This window comes from Armigeres subalbatus, chromosome 3, assembly GCF_024139115.2.
Source record: "Armigeres subalbatus isolate Guangzhou_Male chromosome 3, GZ_Asu_2, whole genome shotgun sequence".
Classification (NCBI taxonomy): Eukaryota; Metazoa; Arthropoda; class Insecta; order Diptera; family Culicidae; genus Armigeres; species Armigeres subalbatus.
Window position 1 is genome coordinate 188289504 of NC_085141.1, and position 19787 is coordinate 188309290.

At 41.3% G+C, this 19787-nt stretch overlaps 1 protein-coding gene across 2 annotated transcripts in view; it reads left to right on the forward strand.

Annotated features, from left to right (window-relative positions):
* Positions 1-16532, forward strand: part of LOC134227508 (monocarboxylate transporter 3-like) — a 98176-nt gene extending 81644 nt beyond the window's left edge. For both annotated transcript variants that reach the window (XM_062709055.1, XM_062709053.1), the window contains exons 3-7: positions 666-932; positions 6303-7653; positions 7724-7903; positions 14172-14297; positions 14366-16532. In XM_062709055.1, coding sequence (XP_062565039.1) covers positions 666-932; positions 6303-7653; positions 7724-7903; positions 14172-14297; positions 14366-14517 — 2076 coding nt within the window. In that variant the 3' untranslated portion in view covers positions 14518-16532. The remainder of the gene's footprint in view (positions 1-665; positions 933-6302; positions 7654-7723; positions 7904-14171; positions 14298-14365) is intronic.
* Positions 16533-19787: the final 3255 nt, after the last annotated feature.

The window sequence follows — 19787 nt, forward strand, 5'->3', positions numbered from 1 at the left end:
AAGCTTTATTACGTGTTAACTGTAATATTTTTTATGACTACTCACGGGCAATGCATTTGCGACTTCCTGGACTATCAAATAACACAAAGTTTGCATAAATTGCGTTGAAAAATAAAATGTTATCAAGTAGTTGCCTTAGGGGGGGCATATTATACCGTCTTACCCTATATTGAATGCATTTACTGACTACGAAATGATTGACATAGTTTTGGTTACGCTTTTACACTGCGTCCTATGTGCGGCGTTTCGTGTTATGATTAAGGAAAAAATTGTAATCGAAAATAAGATATTCGCTTGAAATGACCATTTATCTCATAACCTGTGTATTTTTCCACTCGTCATAATATTATTGACATGAATTTATGGAAATTCCATTCTGTTTATTTAATTTTCAGATAGCCATTAACACCTTTTCTGGACAGTCGATAGCACGATGAATTTTGTATATTCCGAAACAAATTTGCTTCTTTATAAAAGAAAACAAAAATAGAAGTGATTTAATTACGAACAGAAGTCAGCGAAGATTTAAATGCTTAAGTCTTCGTACTCAAATAATTCAAGGCTATTCGATAAGATATTACAATTGAACAACGTACTCAATTCCATTAGTCCTAAACATGCCACGCGTTTCACTAACCGTTTTCACTTTATCCCTCTGTTTGCAGATGCCACCGCAAAACACAATCGAGATGAGTGCGAAACCGGACGCTGAAAATGGTACGCAGAAGGTTCAAAATGGTAACGCAAACAAACTCCAGATGATGAAGGAAGAACCGCCAACGACATCGGTAATCGTTCCCCCGGACGGAGGTTGGGGTTGGCTGGTGATGATCGCGTCATTCCTCTGCAACACGGTCGTCGACGGTATAGTGTTCAGCGCCGGTATGTTCCAGGATCCCATCCGGTTGGACTTTGGCGTTGGTAAAGCCGAGGTATGCATCGACAGTAAAGTTGGAGCATGCATAGAACTAATTGATAAAACAAATATAGTTTTTCCTGCTCTTTTCTATAGAAATAAACATTTTAATTAATAATCCATTATTTATCCAAGTGTACAGAGCTTGAAAATCATGCTCATTTTTTTGGCATTAATTCAGCACGTCAAACAAACATTTTCAATAATCCTCCCCTCATCGCGTGCGTCTAATGATGCTAACAAGATGACACTCATACGAAATTTTCTCGTAGAAAAGAAGTGGGGATCAAACCACAATTCACTTTCAGCATGATCTGACTCTGTAGCCGCGAATTTTACCGCTAGACTAAATTTACGTGGTTTGTTATCCGAATCTTGAAAAAGAGGCCTTCTGATCGTGATTCAAACCCACAGTCTGCCGTGTCCTAGACTTACAGCTTGGGGCTTTGCTAATCCTCGTCTAGGACCTTAATTTCAATCGCTGGCTTCTACTGGGGCTTCTATTGTGATATCCTAATACTATTATGGTATTTGAAGCAACTTTATCCGGTTGAAGATCTCCGGAAATCGTTGATTCCAGCGAAGAAAATCGCTTTTTGGTCGAAGATTTCATTATTAGCACCCAGGGTTGTGTTGAATCATTCTCACACGATAATGATTGGAGTTATCATTTGATAACATCTCAGGTGTGAAAAGTAGGCGAGTTTTCCTTGGCGATAACTTTTCAAATTTTGGAATCAATTGATAATAAACACAAAATTATCAATTAAATTTAAACCTTTCCAATACAAATTTAATGTCAACAATGAAGGTCATTCTGATGCTTGGCATTGTGTTTTATTGTTATGTTGAGAAATAAGTTCAAAAAGTAATGGTAAGTGCTAAAATCAAGATACAATTGTTGAACGATTCTCACTCGCTAGCGAGTTTTTATCAATTGATAATTTGGATTTGTGATCGCATGAGAGTGTTGCTCATCCTCGATTATTTGAAAATTTGATTTTTCCCATGCCTCAGCACCCAATCCCTACTGGGAAGCTAATACTTTGCTGATATTTATCCATCTATGTGATTTGAAGATTTGAGGAGATTTGAACGTCCACGTTGGCCAAGAGGAGAAGTTCAGGTCGACTATTATAAAGTTCAGCGCCCAACGGCTAACGAACGAAAACGACCTGCGACTAATTGATTTCGCCGCCTCCAAAGATATGTCCATTCGCAGCACATACTTCCATCGGTACACCTGGAGATCACCACTGCTGATAGAATCACAAATCGACCACGTTCTGATTAATGGACGGCACTACTCCGACATTATCAACGTCAAAATCGTGACGCTTACATCGACTCTGACCACTATCAGGTGATGGTTAAACTGCGCCCAAAACTATCCGTCATCAACAATATTCGACATATGGTCGCCGCGGTACGGACGCGGAAACAGCAGGTCACCCTTTTTCAGGAGAAGGAACGCCGCGTGGGAGAAGCGGTGCGCAAGGAGATGGAACAACTGTGCCGTTCTCAGGAAGATGAAACAATGCGTAGAGCGCAGCGGGTGAGGTGGGCTGACCAGGTGCAGAACGAGATTCCAAAGCGCGTGATATTCGACTGCCAGAGATTTGCGGTATTACGTGGAGGATTCCATCCTTCAAGGGCGGATAAAATCACAGAGCGAATGTGTTTCGAGGAAGACATGTGATATGGGACGTAAATGCTGTCGGAGCTGCAGCGCTGGTAATGGGGCCAACTTTCTGAAGAAGAAAGAAAGAAAAAATAAGCGCTTCGGGTATGTAGCACACCGCCAGTGCGGACGTCATCCACCAATCGGACTGAAATGTGCTAAAATATGTGTAGAGAGGAAATACAGATATGCAATTATTTGTATTTTCACAAACAGTCAAGTGGCGTTCAAAGCATTGAGTAGCTTTAAATGTACGTAAAACTTGCCTGGGAATGCATTCTTTCATTGCGAAAGAACTCCGTAAATCTGTACTGGGTTCCAGAACACTGCCCAGCCAACACAAAATCGCATATGCTACCGAATAAGTGTACAAGGTGGAGGCGATATAGGCGCATTCCTCCATTTCACTGCATGTAAAGTGCACGTATATGGCCTCCACTTTGTACACTTATTCGCTATGGTATACGATCTTGTGTTTGCTGGGTGTGGCATTGGAGCTAATGATAAGCCAGACGAGCTTGCGAAAGAAAGTTCTTACACACAGTTTATTGGCCCAGATCCATTCTGCAGTATATCATACTTAGGGTGACCATATGGTATCCTAAAGCTCCTTTTTCATTAAAAACCAGATGTCCTCCTTTTGCGCTAAAAAGTCCTCCTTTTTAGAAATTTTGGAAAAACAGTTGCATTGCTGAAAAAATCTAGTTTAACAAACAATAATACAACATAAGTCCATTCTGTAACAAAACATTGCAAACGTTTGCGTTTCTGGTTTTAATTCTGAAATATTTTACTTTAAGTTTTGGAAAATAATGTGAATATAGATAACAAAAAGTGTGAGCATGGGAACTGTGAGAAATAGATTGGGAAAAAAGAATGCAAATGCTTCTCAAATTTTTCCACAAGTAAACACCCATCAAATTGCCTTTTTAACGCTTGAATATGTATATGTGGCAAAGAGCAGCCGCCTTCCCATGGCTAGAATGGAATAGAAATACCTGGAACTAATCTGAACAGTTTTGAGTTTCTTTAGTCTAAATCTACACAGTTTAGAATTTGATCAATTGAGAACTTTGTGGTCATAAAGATAACGGTATTATTCTAATTCACATGCCTTAAATTGTTATTCCCAATGGTATTCAAGAAAAAAAATCGCTGGACCACCAAGTATCTTGTATTTGATCCTTATGGTCGGTCAGTTGTGTATTTTAGTAATAAAATATTCAGAATTGTAAACAATGATTCTTGTTATAATTCTTTAGACTATCGCTGAAAATATTCAACACTAACAGACCCGACGAACTTCATTTCGCCTGCATTCATTTGTATGGAAGCCCTCTTTCCAAAGAAAGAAGGGGTCGCGAACCATCTTAAGAAATTTCCCCGACCCCAAAAACCTCTACATACAAATTTTTACGCCGATCGGTTCAGTAGTCTCCGAGTCTATAAGGTTCAGACAGACAGAAATTCATTTTTATGTATATAGATTTGTTCGCTACTGATTTAAAAAATAGTTGAGGCTAAAATCTTCCCATTAATAAGATGTTGCTGGTAGCTTATAATTAGAAAGTTCTTTATGTAGACTATAATGAAAGTCAGAAACTTTCCATCTGGAGTTAATAAAGAAATCTGTTGTGTTAATAAAATAGAAGAAAGTACTTCTTACAATAGGCATTACTTTGCAAAAATCTAACAAATATAATATTCTTAATCATATTAAAAACTTAAAATTGATCGATGATTTTAATGTCCTCCTTTTTCACCCCATTCGGGTGAATTGTCCTCCTTTGGAAAAATCTCATATGGTCACCCTAATCATTCTTCTTCTTCTTATTGGCATTACATCCCCACACTGGGGACAGAGCCGCCTCGCAGCTTAGTGTTCATTAAGCACTTCCACAGTTATTAACTGCGAGGTTTCTAAGCCAAGTTACCATTTTTGCATTCGTATATCATGAGGCCAACACGATGATACTTTTATGCCCAGGGAAGTCGAGACAATTTCCAATCCGAAAATTGTCTAGACTGGCACCGGGAATGGTCTTGCATGGTCTTGCTTTGTAGCCGCGCGTCTTACCGCACGGCTAATCATACTGTACCTTAAAAATGAAATTGAAATCCTGTGAAGCACAAAAGTTGATGACCAATTGGATGGTTGCCGAAAATCATGCTCAATCAAAGAGATTTATAATTCACAATGTTTCAGTAACCGAAAAGCTCTTGGAGCTCAGCTAATATGCGATCACCCCCTGGGGCTTCTTAGAAGTTTGAGGTTTCGGAAGTTTTGTAGTTTATGTGGGCCTTTTCTACCGGAAATTTCGGGTTTCCCGATCCTGTTCCGTGGCCATCGCAGTATTAAGGCTCCCCCAGACCTAAGCGATTTCATCGCCGCGACGGCGACAACTAGTCGCCACGATTCTATCGTTGGGTCGCTGCAGGCAATGTTCTATTTACGCTTCCATACCAACGGCGACAGAATCGCTGTCGCCAAGCGATAGAATCGCGTCGCGACTATCGCGTCGCGTGTGTTTGGGGGAACCTTTACTCTACCAAGAAACTAAGGCGTTTTTTAAATTACTCATGTCGGAAGACCGATTTATTCCGTGGGTTAAATTACTTTGACATAACTGCGTACAAAATAATTATTGAGTCGCTCACCAAGGCGACTTCCTATAGATTACCTTCTAATCTTTTCTTTTCTTCTCCTAATCCTAAATTGACTGTGAGGACATGTCCGGCATCGTTATTGGTCTTGAATTAATGAAACTAATAAGCATGTACATTCAGAATTGTTTTCTAATCCCAAGAAGGCTATTCAATTGGTGAAATGTGCATTTTTTGTGTGTCTCAGCCAATCACGACTAGCAACTACGAAGTGTACACGTACATTAACTGCTAAGCACTTTGTTGAAAAGGTACAGGCCAAAAAGCGAAAAAAAAGGTTTATTTTTTAATACTACATTCCTCAAAAATGGCTTATCGGTACAAGTTTTTATGTCCACTTTTGCGTCCGAATATCCGATTTTACTTTTGAAATGTTGTCGTTTTTTTTCATTTTTCATCATAATCAAAAACCCCTACGTACGATGACATAAAACTTATCGGAGAATAAGGGGAATTTATTAATTTTGTTCTAGCTCCAACGGTGTGATCTCTATGTTAGTCGCCGATCAGCAAGTCGCCGTAGGAGGTGCCATGCTGCACCTGGTTTAGCGGTCAAAGGAGGTGCCCAATTTAAGCCAAACAAGTAATTCTTGTAGTCGGGAAACGGCAGAATATGTATTTCATTTTCATCATATATTTATAGTTATCTTTGAGAAAAAATCCAGAAAACACAAGTCTGTCAGAGCAATTTATGTTCTCTAAAATATTCGCACAAACAAGGGGCCGTCCACAAAGTACGTCACGCCTCTAGGGGGGAGGGGGGGTTCAGAGAAGCGTGACGATCCATACAAAAATTTTAGAGGTTTATTACAAAAAGTGTGACGAAGGGGGGAGGGGGGGGGGGTCGAAAATCGACGATTTTTGCGTGACGTACTTTATGGATCTTCCCCAATATAGCTTTTCTAATTTTGTTTTCGTATACCTTAACTATCCTTGGAAATCAATGTTATGTTTGTATAACTATATAAAACGTTATCATGAACTATAAATCATATGTCAATTGTAGAATAAATCACTAAACGCATCGTTGATTTTTTTCAGGTCGCATTAGTATGCTCGTTACTCAGCGGCTTCTATCTTCTGACGGGACCGTTTGTCAGCGCTCTGGCAAATCGATGGGGATTCAGGCCCGTCACGATCATTGGAGCGGTTGTCGCATCAGTTGGTTTCGCTCTATCCTACTACGGAACCAGTTTGGGCTACTTGTATGTCACTTATGGTATTATCGGTGGCATTGGCTTCTGCTTCATTTACGTTCCTTCGGTTATTACTGTTGGATACTATTTTGAAAAATGGCGAGCTTTGGCCACCGGAATAGCGCTGTGCGGATCAGGTGTGGGAACATTTGTGTTCGCTCCACTGAGTGCCATGCTTATTGAGCGATTCGGATGGAGAGGTGCTCTACTAGCTCAATCAGCTATCATTCTATCGTGTGCAATATTTGGATGCTTTTTCCGACCCATTCAACCTATTCAAGTCACTATTACTAAAGACGAAGATACCCCGGCCGAGAAGGGAACGCTACTTGGAGAAGGACTGCCGATCGTCTACACCAGACCACTGCCAGAGGGTCGATTCGCATATTCGGTACCCAATAGCTCCCACAACACGTGGATGGGCGTCAGTCCAAACACTCAGTATCCAACTGCTGCCGAAGTTTTCCGGGGTAGCGGACACAACCTTGAACGAAGACCATCGAATCACTCTGGCCTGCTAACGAATGAAAACATTCAACACACGACAAAAAAATTGGAACAGCTCTCAAAAATTCAGAAACGACTCTCAGGGCAGATGACTCCCGAAGACACTATCCACGGACCACGGTTTCCATTGCCTCATCATGAATTGAACACTGTGGGTGAAGCAGCTGAAGAAGAGGAAACTGAAAACGGAACGTTATTGACGCCCGATGAAGAGAAGCCTCAAACCGTAATCAGCACTGCACCTACAACTAGGCAACGAAGCCACACCATTTCTGGCCGTCGACCAAACGAATCTGGCTCACGGCACGGAAGCCGACGAGGAACACTCACCGATGGAACCCGTCCCATGTACCGAGATGACATCTTCTTCACTGGTTCGTTGGTACGGATACCTCAATACCAATCTCAGACATCGCTCGGATACCACATGTCGGTAACACGTTTACCCACGCAAACGGACGTCGAAGAAATCGAAGAGGAGTCGTGCAAAATATGCCCAGAAGCTGTGCGTCGCACCCTCGCAACTATGTTAGATATCACGCTTCTCAAATCACCATCGTTTATGCTGCTGGCCATCAGCGGTTTCTTCACCATGATGGGATTCTTCGTGCCGTTCATGTACATTACTCAGCGGGCCACCAGCGGTGGAATGGATCAAAATGTGGCGCTGTTCATCGTTTCTGCTATCGGTTAGTTGACGAATTTGAAGTATTCAATGAATATTTGAGTAATCATTACGTTTCTTTTCATCATCAACAGGTATCTCAAATACTATTGCTAGGATCGTGTGTGGATTTTTGAGCTCGTTTGAAAGTGTCAACGCACTCTATATTAACAATGTGGCCATAACTTTGGGTGGCATTGCCACCATGTTCAGTGGATTGTATATCACGGAAGCCTTCCAGTTTACGTATGCAGGAATTTTCGGAATTGCTATTGGTAAGTTTTTTTTCTTTCATAAACTGCAGCAATAGTTTTACTGGTTACCTAACTAAACCGTTTGTTTGAAAAATTGCATATGTACACGCACTTTTGGAGCACATATTGCAATTTTCGAACTAAAAGTGACTCAGTTCCGATGAGTTTTGTTCAAAGCCTGGTAGCGTGTCACTTTTTTCGGTCAGACACCAAAATTCTTTTTACTCATTTTTACGAGTAACTATTTTCAACTATTTTGTGCAAAATCCAAAAACTTTTCAATAGTGATGCTATGTCGCTGTTCATGAATTTATAAATTGTAAGGTCCAAGTGCTTGAGGATCTGAATATGTTCGCAAGGATAACTGCAGTCTCTGCTGAATTTTTAATCTTTATCGAAAACTATCAAAACCCGTACTATCACGTAGAAGTAATACACTCAAATCATTAATTAGTGTATCAAAATCTGTAATATCAATTGAACTGTTCAGATCTCTTTAATTTTAGATGAACTTCCTGGTATTTTAAAGAAACCAAAAGTGAGGAGGGAGTTTCTCAAATGATCTTCAGTTTTTAGTGCATTTTTAAAACAATCATTCCTTTCGGATTTTTTTTATAAAAAACATGTTTGATTCAAACATATCGTTAATTCAACTTAAGCATATTTTTCTAAATAAAAATGATGACATTTGTCTCTGTGCATAATTTTACTTTATACCCAGCTAGATTTTGGTATATAATAAAATTATGCACAGAGACAATCCATCTTCACGTTTATTGCGCACTTTTTTCCAGTAGGGTGGGAATCTGCATCCAGATACCGGTGGGCTACCAGCGATCGGGGCTGGTTACCGCCGACCCGCTAAAACCACCCTGTTCACTGACCTTTGATCTCCCCGGTACAGCCTTGCGGCATTACTTCTGGGAGGAGTCCGTGTGACTACGCACGCCCACGTTACTACTAACCCACTAGCTTCAACCTCTTAACTAGCTACCCACTAGTTTCAATCCCTTTTGCTCGGCGCGCCAGTTGCGCTGCAAGATGCAGGCAATCTGAGTGGTAGCGGCCGAGACCGCGTTCCATATTTCCACCTCTTGACACATCCTAACATCCGGATTAACATTCCGCTCCGCTCCACGACGCAACGAGGACATACGAATAGTACGTGCTCGGCCCTCTCGTCCACCCCTGGGCAGTCTGGGCCGACGGGAGAGTCCGTATGACCGAACCTGTGTAGGTACCTCCTGAAGCAGCCGTGGCAGGAATTGTGTCAGATGGAAGTGAACTTCCCCATGCTGCCTACTCACCCATCTTGATACGCTCGGTATCAACCGATGGGTCCACCTACCCTTAGAAGAGTTATCCCAGTCCCGTTGCCACTTGATAGTCGACGTGACTCTAATGACTTTACAGGCTCCTCTGGTTCCGCGCATATCGAAACTCTTCTCGAAACACTCATTCATAAATCTCAATCATTGAGCGCTTCCCGCGCGAACCAACTCGTTTGCGATTTTAAAGGAATGCATCACGTATGAGTTTTTCATGCTAAAACGGATCATTTCACTCATTTCTCAAAAAATCATTTCGTTCCTAAAAGTGTTTAAAATTAATTTGGGGGCAATTTAATGTTTACACACGCAAGAGTATCCATTGTTCTCTGTGTTGAACGTTAATTTACTGATAATTTACGAAGGAGAACAAAAGAAAACCTACGACGATTCAACTCAGCCATGATTTTTTAGGTGTTAAGTTGGGTGCGTTTCAACTCACGATTGATTTGAATTGTTCATGAGTTTTGACATTTTGAGTTTTTACCAACACTGGCGGTAGGCACCAATCATTCTGAGACACATCAACCTACATATGTGTGCTGTGCTCTCCATTTTCTGAAGGTTTCGATCGACGCAAAGCACCGATGCCCAATCTGAGGATAGATACAGCAACGCTAGCTAGTAACCTACGTCTGCTGGAGCGCATCCTCGAGCTATTGAACATCAACCTCGATATTGCCGCAATAGCTGTTGAAGCTTTTCTGCAGGCATAATCAACGAGACTGCCGAAGTTCAGTCTATCATCGACCATCACCCCAAGGAGCTTAACCTCCCGCTTAGAATTGATCATTCAGTCGCCCACGCAAACCACCGCCTCTTGTTGTTAACAACAACTACCTCTGTTTTATGGTGTGCTAGGCCCAACTGCCTAGACCCCATCCATTTCTCAATCATGGCGATCGCGTGGGCCGTCGTCATTTCCACTTCAACAATAGACTCTCCGTAAACCTCTAGCGTTATGTCGTCGGCGAAGCCGAAGATCTTAACACCAGGAGGGAACTTCAGTCTTTAAACACCGTCATATATAGCGTTCCATAGCACCGGGGCCAGGATAGACTCGTGAGGGACACCTGTGGTGATAGAGGCACAGTTCTGACCAACAATTGTTTCGTATAATAGTACGCGATTCTGGAATTAGCTTTCCAATATGTTGTACAGGCCCACCGGAATACCCAACCGGAGTAACGAGAGCGCGATGGCATCCCAGCTTGCGCTGTTGAATGCATTCTTGATATCTAGTGTCATGACTGCACAGAAGCGGGTTCCCCCCTCGCGTTGTATAGAAACCTCCGCAGTCTTCACCACGGAATTAATAGCATCCACCGTGGACCTACCCTTACGAAACCCAAACTGACTGCTTGACAGACCGTTCGTACCTTCGTTGTACGGGGGAAGCCTGTTGAGGATGATCCTCTCAAGCAACTTCCCCGTGGTGTCCAGCAGACTGATAGGTCTATACGCCGTGGGATCGCCGGGTAGTTTCCCCGGCTTCGACAATACCACCAGTTTCTGCCTCTTCCACCTATCGGGGAAACTACACTCGTCCAGGCATCTCTGCATAGCTGTCCTGCGCATGTTAAGGTTCGCAATGATCGCTGCCTTTAGAGCGAGGTTTGGTACTCCGTCGGGCCCCAGAGCTTAGTTCGTGTCCAGGGTTTTGGCCACCGCAAGCAACTCTTCATTCGTCACCGGTGCCACTTCGATAATGCGCTTCAACCTTGCCGGCGACCGTTCGGGGGGTGCTAGCCCACCTCTGGTTTTCGCGATTATTATTCTGTAGGGATTAGCGTTGGTGTTCTGGCAGACGTTATCAAAACACACTCTTTTACTGCTACTAATGGCCTTGTTAAGAGCTAATTTCACAGCTTTGAACGTTAAGCGGCGTTCATACCTGTCCTGCTAAGAGCGAGCTCGTTGCATCCTTCGCCTGGCCCTAAGGCAGGTTGATCGAAGGTCTGCAATCGCAGCGCTCCACCAGTACGCTGAAGGTCTACCGTTCCTCGGTGGAGCCCTCCTCTGTACACTGGCATCACAGGCGTGTGACAGAACAGCTGTCAGCGCTGTCATTCGGTATGTGCCTCCAGTCCCAGAGCCGCGGTGAATGCTTTGCTGTCGTAGCTTGTGGCCTTTCACCCACGAATCTGACGGGGATTTGTCGATCTAGGTTGCTGCACACCATGGCTGACCTCATAGCGGATGGCTAGATGGTCGCTATGTGTGTAGCCCTCGTCGACTCTCCAGTTCAGGGCTACAGAACGTTATGTCAATGAACTCGACTCGAAGTCGACCCCATTCCGGCGGAATGTGCTGACTGAGCCGTCATTGACCAATTCTACCTCCAGCTTTGCTAGAGTCTCTATCACCGCCCCCTTGCACTCCCATGATTTGTGGCCAGACTCGAAGCACCTAAAACACTTTTCAACTAAAGGTGGTTGGAACCTGCCTACTAGGCATATTGGCCGTCCAACCTTCAGTTTACCGACCGCCAGGACCTTTTTGGCGTCCGCGACTGCCCAGACAACCACACATCGCATAAGATAGCATGATTCAAATCGTTTACCGATACAAATTTCATCGAACTCGCATTGTGGTGTGAAGCTTATCAGTTTGATTATAAGTTTTCCCGCATAGTTGGCTATTTTACGAGTTCATTCCAGCTTCATTTGTTGACATCGCATATTCCTACAAACAAACTCAACTTAAATCGGATTATCTGTCAAACTTAGTTTATTATCACAAACTACATCGCAATGAATAACAAAATAACTCCCTTAAAAATCAGATACATCGCATACATCACCGCGCAATGTCGGATAAGAAATACACATATATCGCCTCCACTTTTGTACGGAAAAAGCGTTTTCGCGACTGATGAGCGATGAAATTTGTGCGCATAGGCATCGCATAACAGAAATCCAATTCTATTATGCATGCATTCTGGTTGTCTGGGTGGTAACTTGAACCAAGCCACATGCGTGCCAAAGGGCCCCCTCTAAGTCGTACAGAAGTTCGCTCAACTTCTGTCCCGCACTGTACTTTAATCGCGGAGATGAGATCCTCTGCCTCGGTGACTTCGTCTAGCTACTTACACCGGAGAGTCACCTCAGTGCCCAGAGACCTAACCTCCACTCCCTCACCCAGGGCATCCTGGGACAGCCTTTTGTAGGCTGTTCCACCCGCTTGTGCTCCACGCTTCAGTACCAGGATCAGTTCACCTGCCCTAGTGCGTCTGACGCATTGCACGTCCTCACCCAGTGCCGAAAGACTTCCGGCACCTCGCATGGACTTCAAGACTTCGGCATACTTATCTTAATCGGTTTTAATCAACAAGGCCTCGCCTCTGTACCTCAGTTTTCGTGCCGGGTGAGGCACCTTCTCTCTCCTTTAGGTCCTGCTGACGAGTTGCCAGAGATTTTCGGTCCGCTGAACAACTGTCGCAGGTTGGCTAACATCACCCGAAGGTTCAGTAGCCTGGGCTGCACCAGTGCACCATCCCTCGTCGCTTCGCTCGATTGGGTACCCTCTCTTGACGATTAGGTTCCTTCTCGGGCTTAGTCGTATCGCTGTCCGTAGCGACCAACCGCTGTTTGGCCCTGTGGACCGTGCGACGTTCGGCGTTACTAGGCTCACCCCGGACTGCTGTCTGGCGCGTTTGGGGCGCGCCGCAGTCCGGTCCTCGTTGACGCTTGAGGCGACCTCGATCACCTCTTGTGCCCCCTCCGTACCGCTTGGAAAGGAGAAGGCTTCGGTCTGTGAGCCTACCTCGACCTTTTCACTTCCCACCTCCCTCTTAATGAGCGTGTTCTCGCTTTGCAGCTTGAACAGACTGTCGAAGTATCAGCAGTTTCTGTTTCAGATCCTTGCTGATATTATTTCGAACGCTCGTAAACTCGATGATGACATCAAGCTGCTTGGCGACTAACCGGATCCCGGATAGTTGCCCAACGAGCTTGTCGATGGCCTGGTCACCACTCTGGCCATCTTCCCTCACCGCTGGAAGAGTGCTAACGCCGTGCTCGTTAATGACTACCTCCTCACCATTCTCCTGGCCTCGCTAGACCTCTTCTTGCGAAAGGATCTCGTTAGTGACTACCTCTCCCGCCTCATAGTTTTTAATAATAGATTGCAGTCACATAATCAAAAATACGTCGGAAAAAAGTGTAAAAACAAAATACTGTTTGCCTCAATTACTTCTTCTTCTTCGTTTTGCCATTACAGGGTACCTGCAAATTATACGTACAACAAGACAGGTTTTTAAATATTTTTTGGAATAAATTAAAGAACCAGCATGCATTGCATGTTATTATAATAGGACTACATAAACCAAGCTGAATTTGTTCTAATTAAAATGACTCCTGTATCCAAAGTTGTACGCGTTCGATCGTGTTGGAAAAAATCACGACCGCACGTTTCTATACAGATACTTTTCACACATTTTTGACGATTGTGACATGATTTCAAATGTTTCGATAATATGTTCGGTGTTTTGATGGCTGTTGATTTCAAGATAGACCATACCGAATGATAAATTCAATCCAAATCTGGTGAGTAGGAAGGCAATTCCTTTTTGTTTGGAAAACCGAAAAAAAGCATTCCCAAAGATTTTTTTTATACATGAAATGACGCTCAGTGTTCTCAGAATATCTGTTACAGCCTGCTGAGTTGTTATGCCCATATAGCTACCGATTCAGTCCATTATTGTCTGTTTTTGATTTGTAGAAGCAAACTATCAAAATCTGTACGAATAATTTGCAGACACCCTGTACATTGCAACTTCACAGCTTAGTCAAATTATCATTTTGCAGTCTTATATCATGAGGCTAACACTCCCGACATCCCATGATAGTTTCCCAAACTCCTACTTCTATCACCACTAGCTACAAAAACTTTTAAATCAGTTCAAAGAAGTATTGCTTAATACTTAATTAATGGTTTATCCTTTTTTTCCATTTCTACAGCATGTTTCTCCGCTCTACGTTCGATCCTGGTGGTAGAATTGATGGGTCTGGCAAAACTCACCAACGCATTCGGAATTCTTTGCTTGTTCCAAGGAATGGCCGCCGCTATTGGTGCACCTATTGCAGGTATAGTACACAAGAAAAACAATGATTTTTTCAGAAAACAAAAACCTAAAATTATTTCACGTTTACAGGCTTTTTCACTGACTTGACGGGCAGCTACAATGCATCATTCTATATTAGTGGCGCATTAATCACGATATCGGCTGTTTTGTGCTATCCACTGAAAATAGTGAACAAATGGGAGAAAAAACGAGCTCTTAAAAAAGCGCAAGGAACCGTGTAGAATTTCAGCAAGTCTCGCTGTCCTAAGTACTTACCGAATAGAACAAGAATATCATCTCCTCCAATCCAGAAGTCAATTACATACATAATAACATTTTTCAGAGCAAGACAGATTGAAATTGCATTGAAATCAAGTTTTTTTTCTTTTGATATTGTAAAAAATACCTTTACACATACAATCTTTGCTACTATGAAGCTGTCGCATAAAGTAATTTAAAAAACTATACTTTCTAGGTTAGCATTTAAGGTAAGGTGCTATTCCATCCACGCACTGAACATGAAAGAGACTCATGCTACATATCTGTGAAAAGCAGTGCAGAATATTATTATAGTTTGAGATTTTCCTATTTATTCTTATTATCGAAACGAATCAAAACTCTGTGCTTAAAAAGTTAGATCCAAATTAGTGCCATACTTATGGATGGCGTGTTGCATGCAAATATGATTTATATTTACAAATATAAGACTTCAATATTAGCTTTGTTATGTATAATAGCCCTTTGCCGAAAATTGTTTCTACATAATCTTTGGATGAGTTCCTATCACACGTAGACAAACGAATGTCCGGAATTTATTTGTTTTCAATTAGGTTTATATCATTGCCCAAAAGTAGTTAGAACTGAACAAAATTGCTGCAAACGATGTCGAAAAGTTGAAAGTTGGGTTCAAGTTATTTTTAATCAGGATTTGTGTTATAAATTTTGGCCATTCTCATTTTTTTTAAATAACTTCACGTTCCTTGTCCGTCTCGTCGTATCGATGTAGTTTTGAGCTGAATGAATCTTCTTTAGTTTCACGAGTCTCCGCGATCGGGAAAATGCTCCGTCGGTATTTGGTATGTTTATATCTTTGAAAATACATGAGAACAAAATCCAAAGACCAGATTCCTGGAGCGAGGCTACCTAAGCAGGTTTCGTTTCTAATTGTGAGCTCTAATTGTTTTTTAAAACATGGGTAATATTAACCATTTTCATGTAATAAGAATCCGTTCAATCGATTTTACCATTTTTGATTCAAACCTTCTACAATTAGATGAAATACCAAAATTTTAAACATTTTTTATCTTAAATTCCAAACAAATTTTACAACATGAGGATCTGATGGTACGGAACTTTAAAAAAAAAACTTCCTTTTGCACAACTTAGATGGCATAGGGACTTCTGCAAGTGTCGATTTGAAAAGTGTCCGGTATTGGGAGGCGTCCGGCGCTGAAGGATCACCCCCTGCTAGGTAAATGACGTTAAAAATATTTTAAATTTGAATGATTGCCGGTATAATAGAGCTTGTTTCCACTTTTCGACATCCATGGTATGGCTGTAAAGCCTTACCGAAGCCCAACCAATAAAACACTTTTGATACATTAAGCCGACTGCCTGTTTCTGAATCAGAGCTTCGAATTTACTGTGATGACAACGCAAATAGTAATAATAAATTATGTTTGTTGATATTAACGAGTGGAAGGAGAATCTTTCCCGAATATTAGCACAATTTTTCTCATCCAAAACATTAAACAACTCCACATTTATATTCAGTTTAATAAAATAAAAGAAACATGTATCACGACTTCTTCCTAATTGTATACATGAACGGTGCAATGCCTCGAAAACACAGCTCAGTGAATTTTTGTTTGTCCTCATTATTTCTAGAAACAGTAAACGCCAGATTCATGCATTGAAGCAATAAACAATAATGTCCAGGTCCTATTACAATATCGAATGCCATAGAAGCCAGTTTTATTTGATTTCATCCATTGATTTAGTTTTACGAACCAGCTGAAAAATAAAGCAACCATTGAGGTTGCTACGTCGGGTGGTCTAATCGAATCGCAACCTATATGAAATACTACAAAGAAACGCAATAGTATGTCCGACTGAACAAGATTCAAAGACACCCTTTTCGGTAGAATATCTAAAATTTAAGATGTGCATAGAGTTTACTTTTTCAACGTATTTTTTGGCATTAAAGTATATGTTTATAGTTTTAATGAATTTTCTAATAAATTGACATAAAAACTCAGAGATTGTACTATTTATTTTATTCGATGACAATATATCCCTTTTATTTCATTAGGCCATGATCTGATTTAGTACTCGTGAGAAAATTTCTGAAGTTACTCCTACTACTGAATCGAAGAAATATTTTTTGTAGATATCTCAGAACGGAGACAAGCCAGCCTAGGGTTGAAAGTCTCCTTAATAAAAAAAATATCTCAGAAAACTAACTATTTTTAATTTAAATTTTAAATTTAATCTCTCATATATTTGTGTTTGCTTGAAAAAATCTTCAACAATAACACAGTCGAACCTGAATCACATTTAGGCAATCTCCAATAGGTCAAACATAGTTGCCATATGGTCTTTCGGTTGGCATCATTTCCAGTAGATTATATCACCTCCTGATAACTGGTTTCGTTACAGCAAAAATGTAACCAAGAACCAGGTTAAGAAGGCGCTTGATGAGCTTAGAAAGACGATATCCCGGTCGAACTTCTCAAACTTGGATATGAGCAGTTGCATCAATGGATCCATCCAATTATTTAAAAAAATATGGGAGGATGACGAACTGGATGACCTCATGTGCCAGAGCTGTAAGAAAGGACACAGACTGGAATATGCTGATTATAGGGATATCACCCATCTGATCTCGGCGTACAAAATTCTGTCGCGTATTCTGTTTAACAGACTGAGACCATTCGAGGAGTCCTTTGTCGGCGAATACCATGCAGGTTTTTCGTAGGGGGCAATCAATGGCCGATCATATTTATTTGTACCCTGCGAGTGATCCTTGATAAATTTCTAGAGACTCACCATATGTTCATTGATTTCAAAGCAGCGTATGAAAAGAAATGATATATGGCAGATAATGTCTAAACATGGTTTTCCGGCAAAACTAATGAGGCTGAAACGTGCAACGCTTGATGGCTCTAAATCACATATTTCGATTGTAGATTGTAGTGTCACCTCGTGTATGACCTTAGATGGATTAAAGCAGGGTGATGCAATATGGTCTGGCGTGTGGAGGAAGGGCACTATCATCATACGGTAGCATATGCTTCTCGGCTGGGACAGTATCTCAAAGCTAAAAAAAGACTGCTACAGACTAGACTGGCAAAAGCGCCTTTCTTGAGAAATCTCCGGGATTGTTAGCAAGGATAGCAGGAAGTTTGTTTCATTTTGACCGACGCATCAAGTGACCAATGATAAACTCATACAAATTGTAAAGAAGCTCAAATTAGGCCTGACGGATCCCGAATATAGTTCCCTAACAAGCAAAACTGGCTGTACCGGACATGTTTAGCAACTGCCCGCAATCCTGTCTGTGTGGATGAATGTAACTTCGATTTATTGGTGTGCACTAGTCGGGAATCGTTAGCGGTGGCAGTTGTCGTGATTTTGCTCGGCGACATCACGCCGAAAGTCACTTTAGCCGGCAGCAGCTAGAATTATTCCAGGATTTTTTTTCTGAAATTAAAAGAAATAAAAAAATATCATTTGAAGTGTTCTCGGGAAAATCTTTAGGGTTTCCTTGGTAACTTCTTCGGAATTTCCTAGGACATTGCTCAGGAATTTTGTCGGGAAATTCTTCGATACTTTCTCAATAAAATTAAAGGAGTTTCAGAGGGAATTTCTTCGAAAATCCCTCGAAATTTTTTAAAAATTTCCTAAGAAAAACCTTCGGAATTTACTCAGATTTTCGGGAACATTTCGGAATTTCCTCGAAAAATCATTCGAGATTTCTTCTGGAAATTTTTCGAAATTCCCTTGGGAAATACTTCGCTAGTTTATCGGAGCGGTTCGAAATTTTCTCGGGATTTTTTCCAAAAATTCCTCGGAAAATGCTTCGGAATTTTCTTGGAAAACTCATCGGTATTTCCTTGAGAAACTTTTCGGAATTTCCTCGGAAAGTATTTCGGAATTTCCTTGGAAAATTCATCGGAATTTCCTCGGTAAATTTCTCAGAAGTTCATCGATAAATGCTTCGGAATTTCTACGGGAAGTTCTTTGGATGTTCGTCGGCAATTCTGCGGACAATTCTATGAAATAACGTCAACGAATTCCTCGAAGTTTCCTCATTACATTATTGCATGGTAAATTCTTCAGAGATTCCACAGGAAAATAATTGTTAATTGTTCGGAATTTCTGTATATTATCAACAGGAAATTTCTAATCCAGCGTTGTGATAATGTAAGTTTTACTCGTAGCTTTCTTCCAGTAAAAGCTCAACCATGATGCGAACGAACAAACTAAAAAGATTGACCAGCAGCATGTTTTTTTTTATCTGGTCAAAAGCCGCTATGTAGATACCACAGACTGATTCTGGGTGTCTGTGTAGATAACATCTACTTAAGTCTTGCTTTCTATAGCATACACGCATGTGCTCGTAAAAAACCGACCGGTCTTCCTAGCATAACACCATGCTTATCGGTTGAGATGTAGTTCATCGATTTATTAAGAATCACTTGCAACTTGGACGCAGCTGATAAGCTAGTAACTAGAGATTTAATGATTTCATTATCATTTAGTATTCAGCCAATAGCTCATTGCATAATTTGGAAATGTGTTGTTTTTAATTTTTGCTTCTTTAATGGTTCTAAATTCCAACCTGGACCTAACCCGAATTTCAACCTAGTGTTCCAACCACATTTGCACAGTTATTAACTGAAAGCATTGTTATGCCCACCAATTGCATGAGTATGTATGTACATCCAAGAATTGAGGTACAGGCCTTACAGTCGATAAGCGTTACAAAAAGTCTATTAGCTCTTTTTAGATATGAAACATGCTCGTAGTAATCATTTGAACCAAATTGTACTTGAATTGAATGCATGTTCCATTCCAGGCCACCCAAGATTTTCTAGAATTGGAGTACAGGTCTCAAGGTCAATACGCATAACGAAAGATCTATTAACTCCTTTCAGAAATTAACATGCTGTTAGTAATCTGCCTTTTCTTATTGGCAAAACATCACTCACTGGGACATAACCGCCTCGCAGTTTGATGTTCATTATGCACTTTCACAGTTATTAACTGCTAGGTTTCTAAGCCAAACCTAGTAACCATTTTGGCATTCGTACATCATGATGTTTACTCATGCAATGGCGGGCATAGACAAGTTTTCAATTAAAAACTGAGGAAATGCTAATAGAAAAAGTTGAAAAGCAGGCCAAGTTCCAATTGGAATATAGAGCCATTGAAGAAGAAGAAGAAGAAGAAGAAGAAGAAGAAGAAGAAGAAGAAGAAGAAGATATCATGAGGCTGACACGATGATACT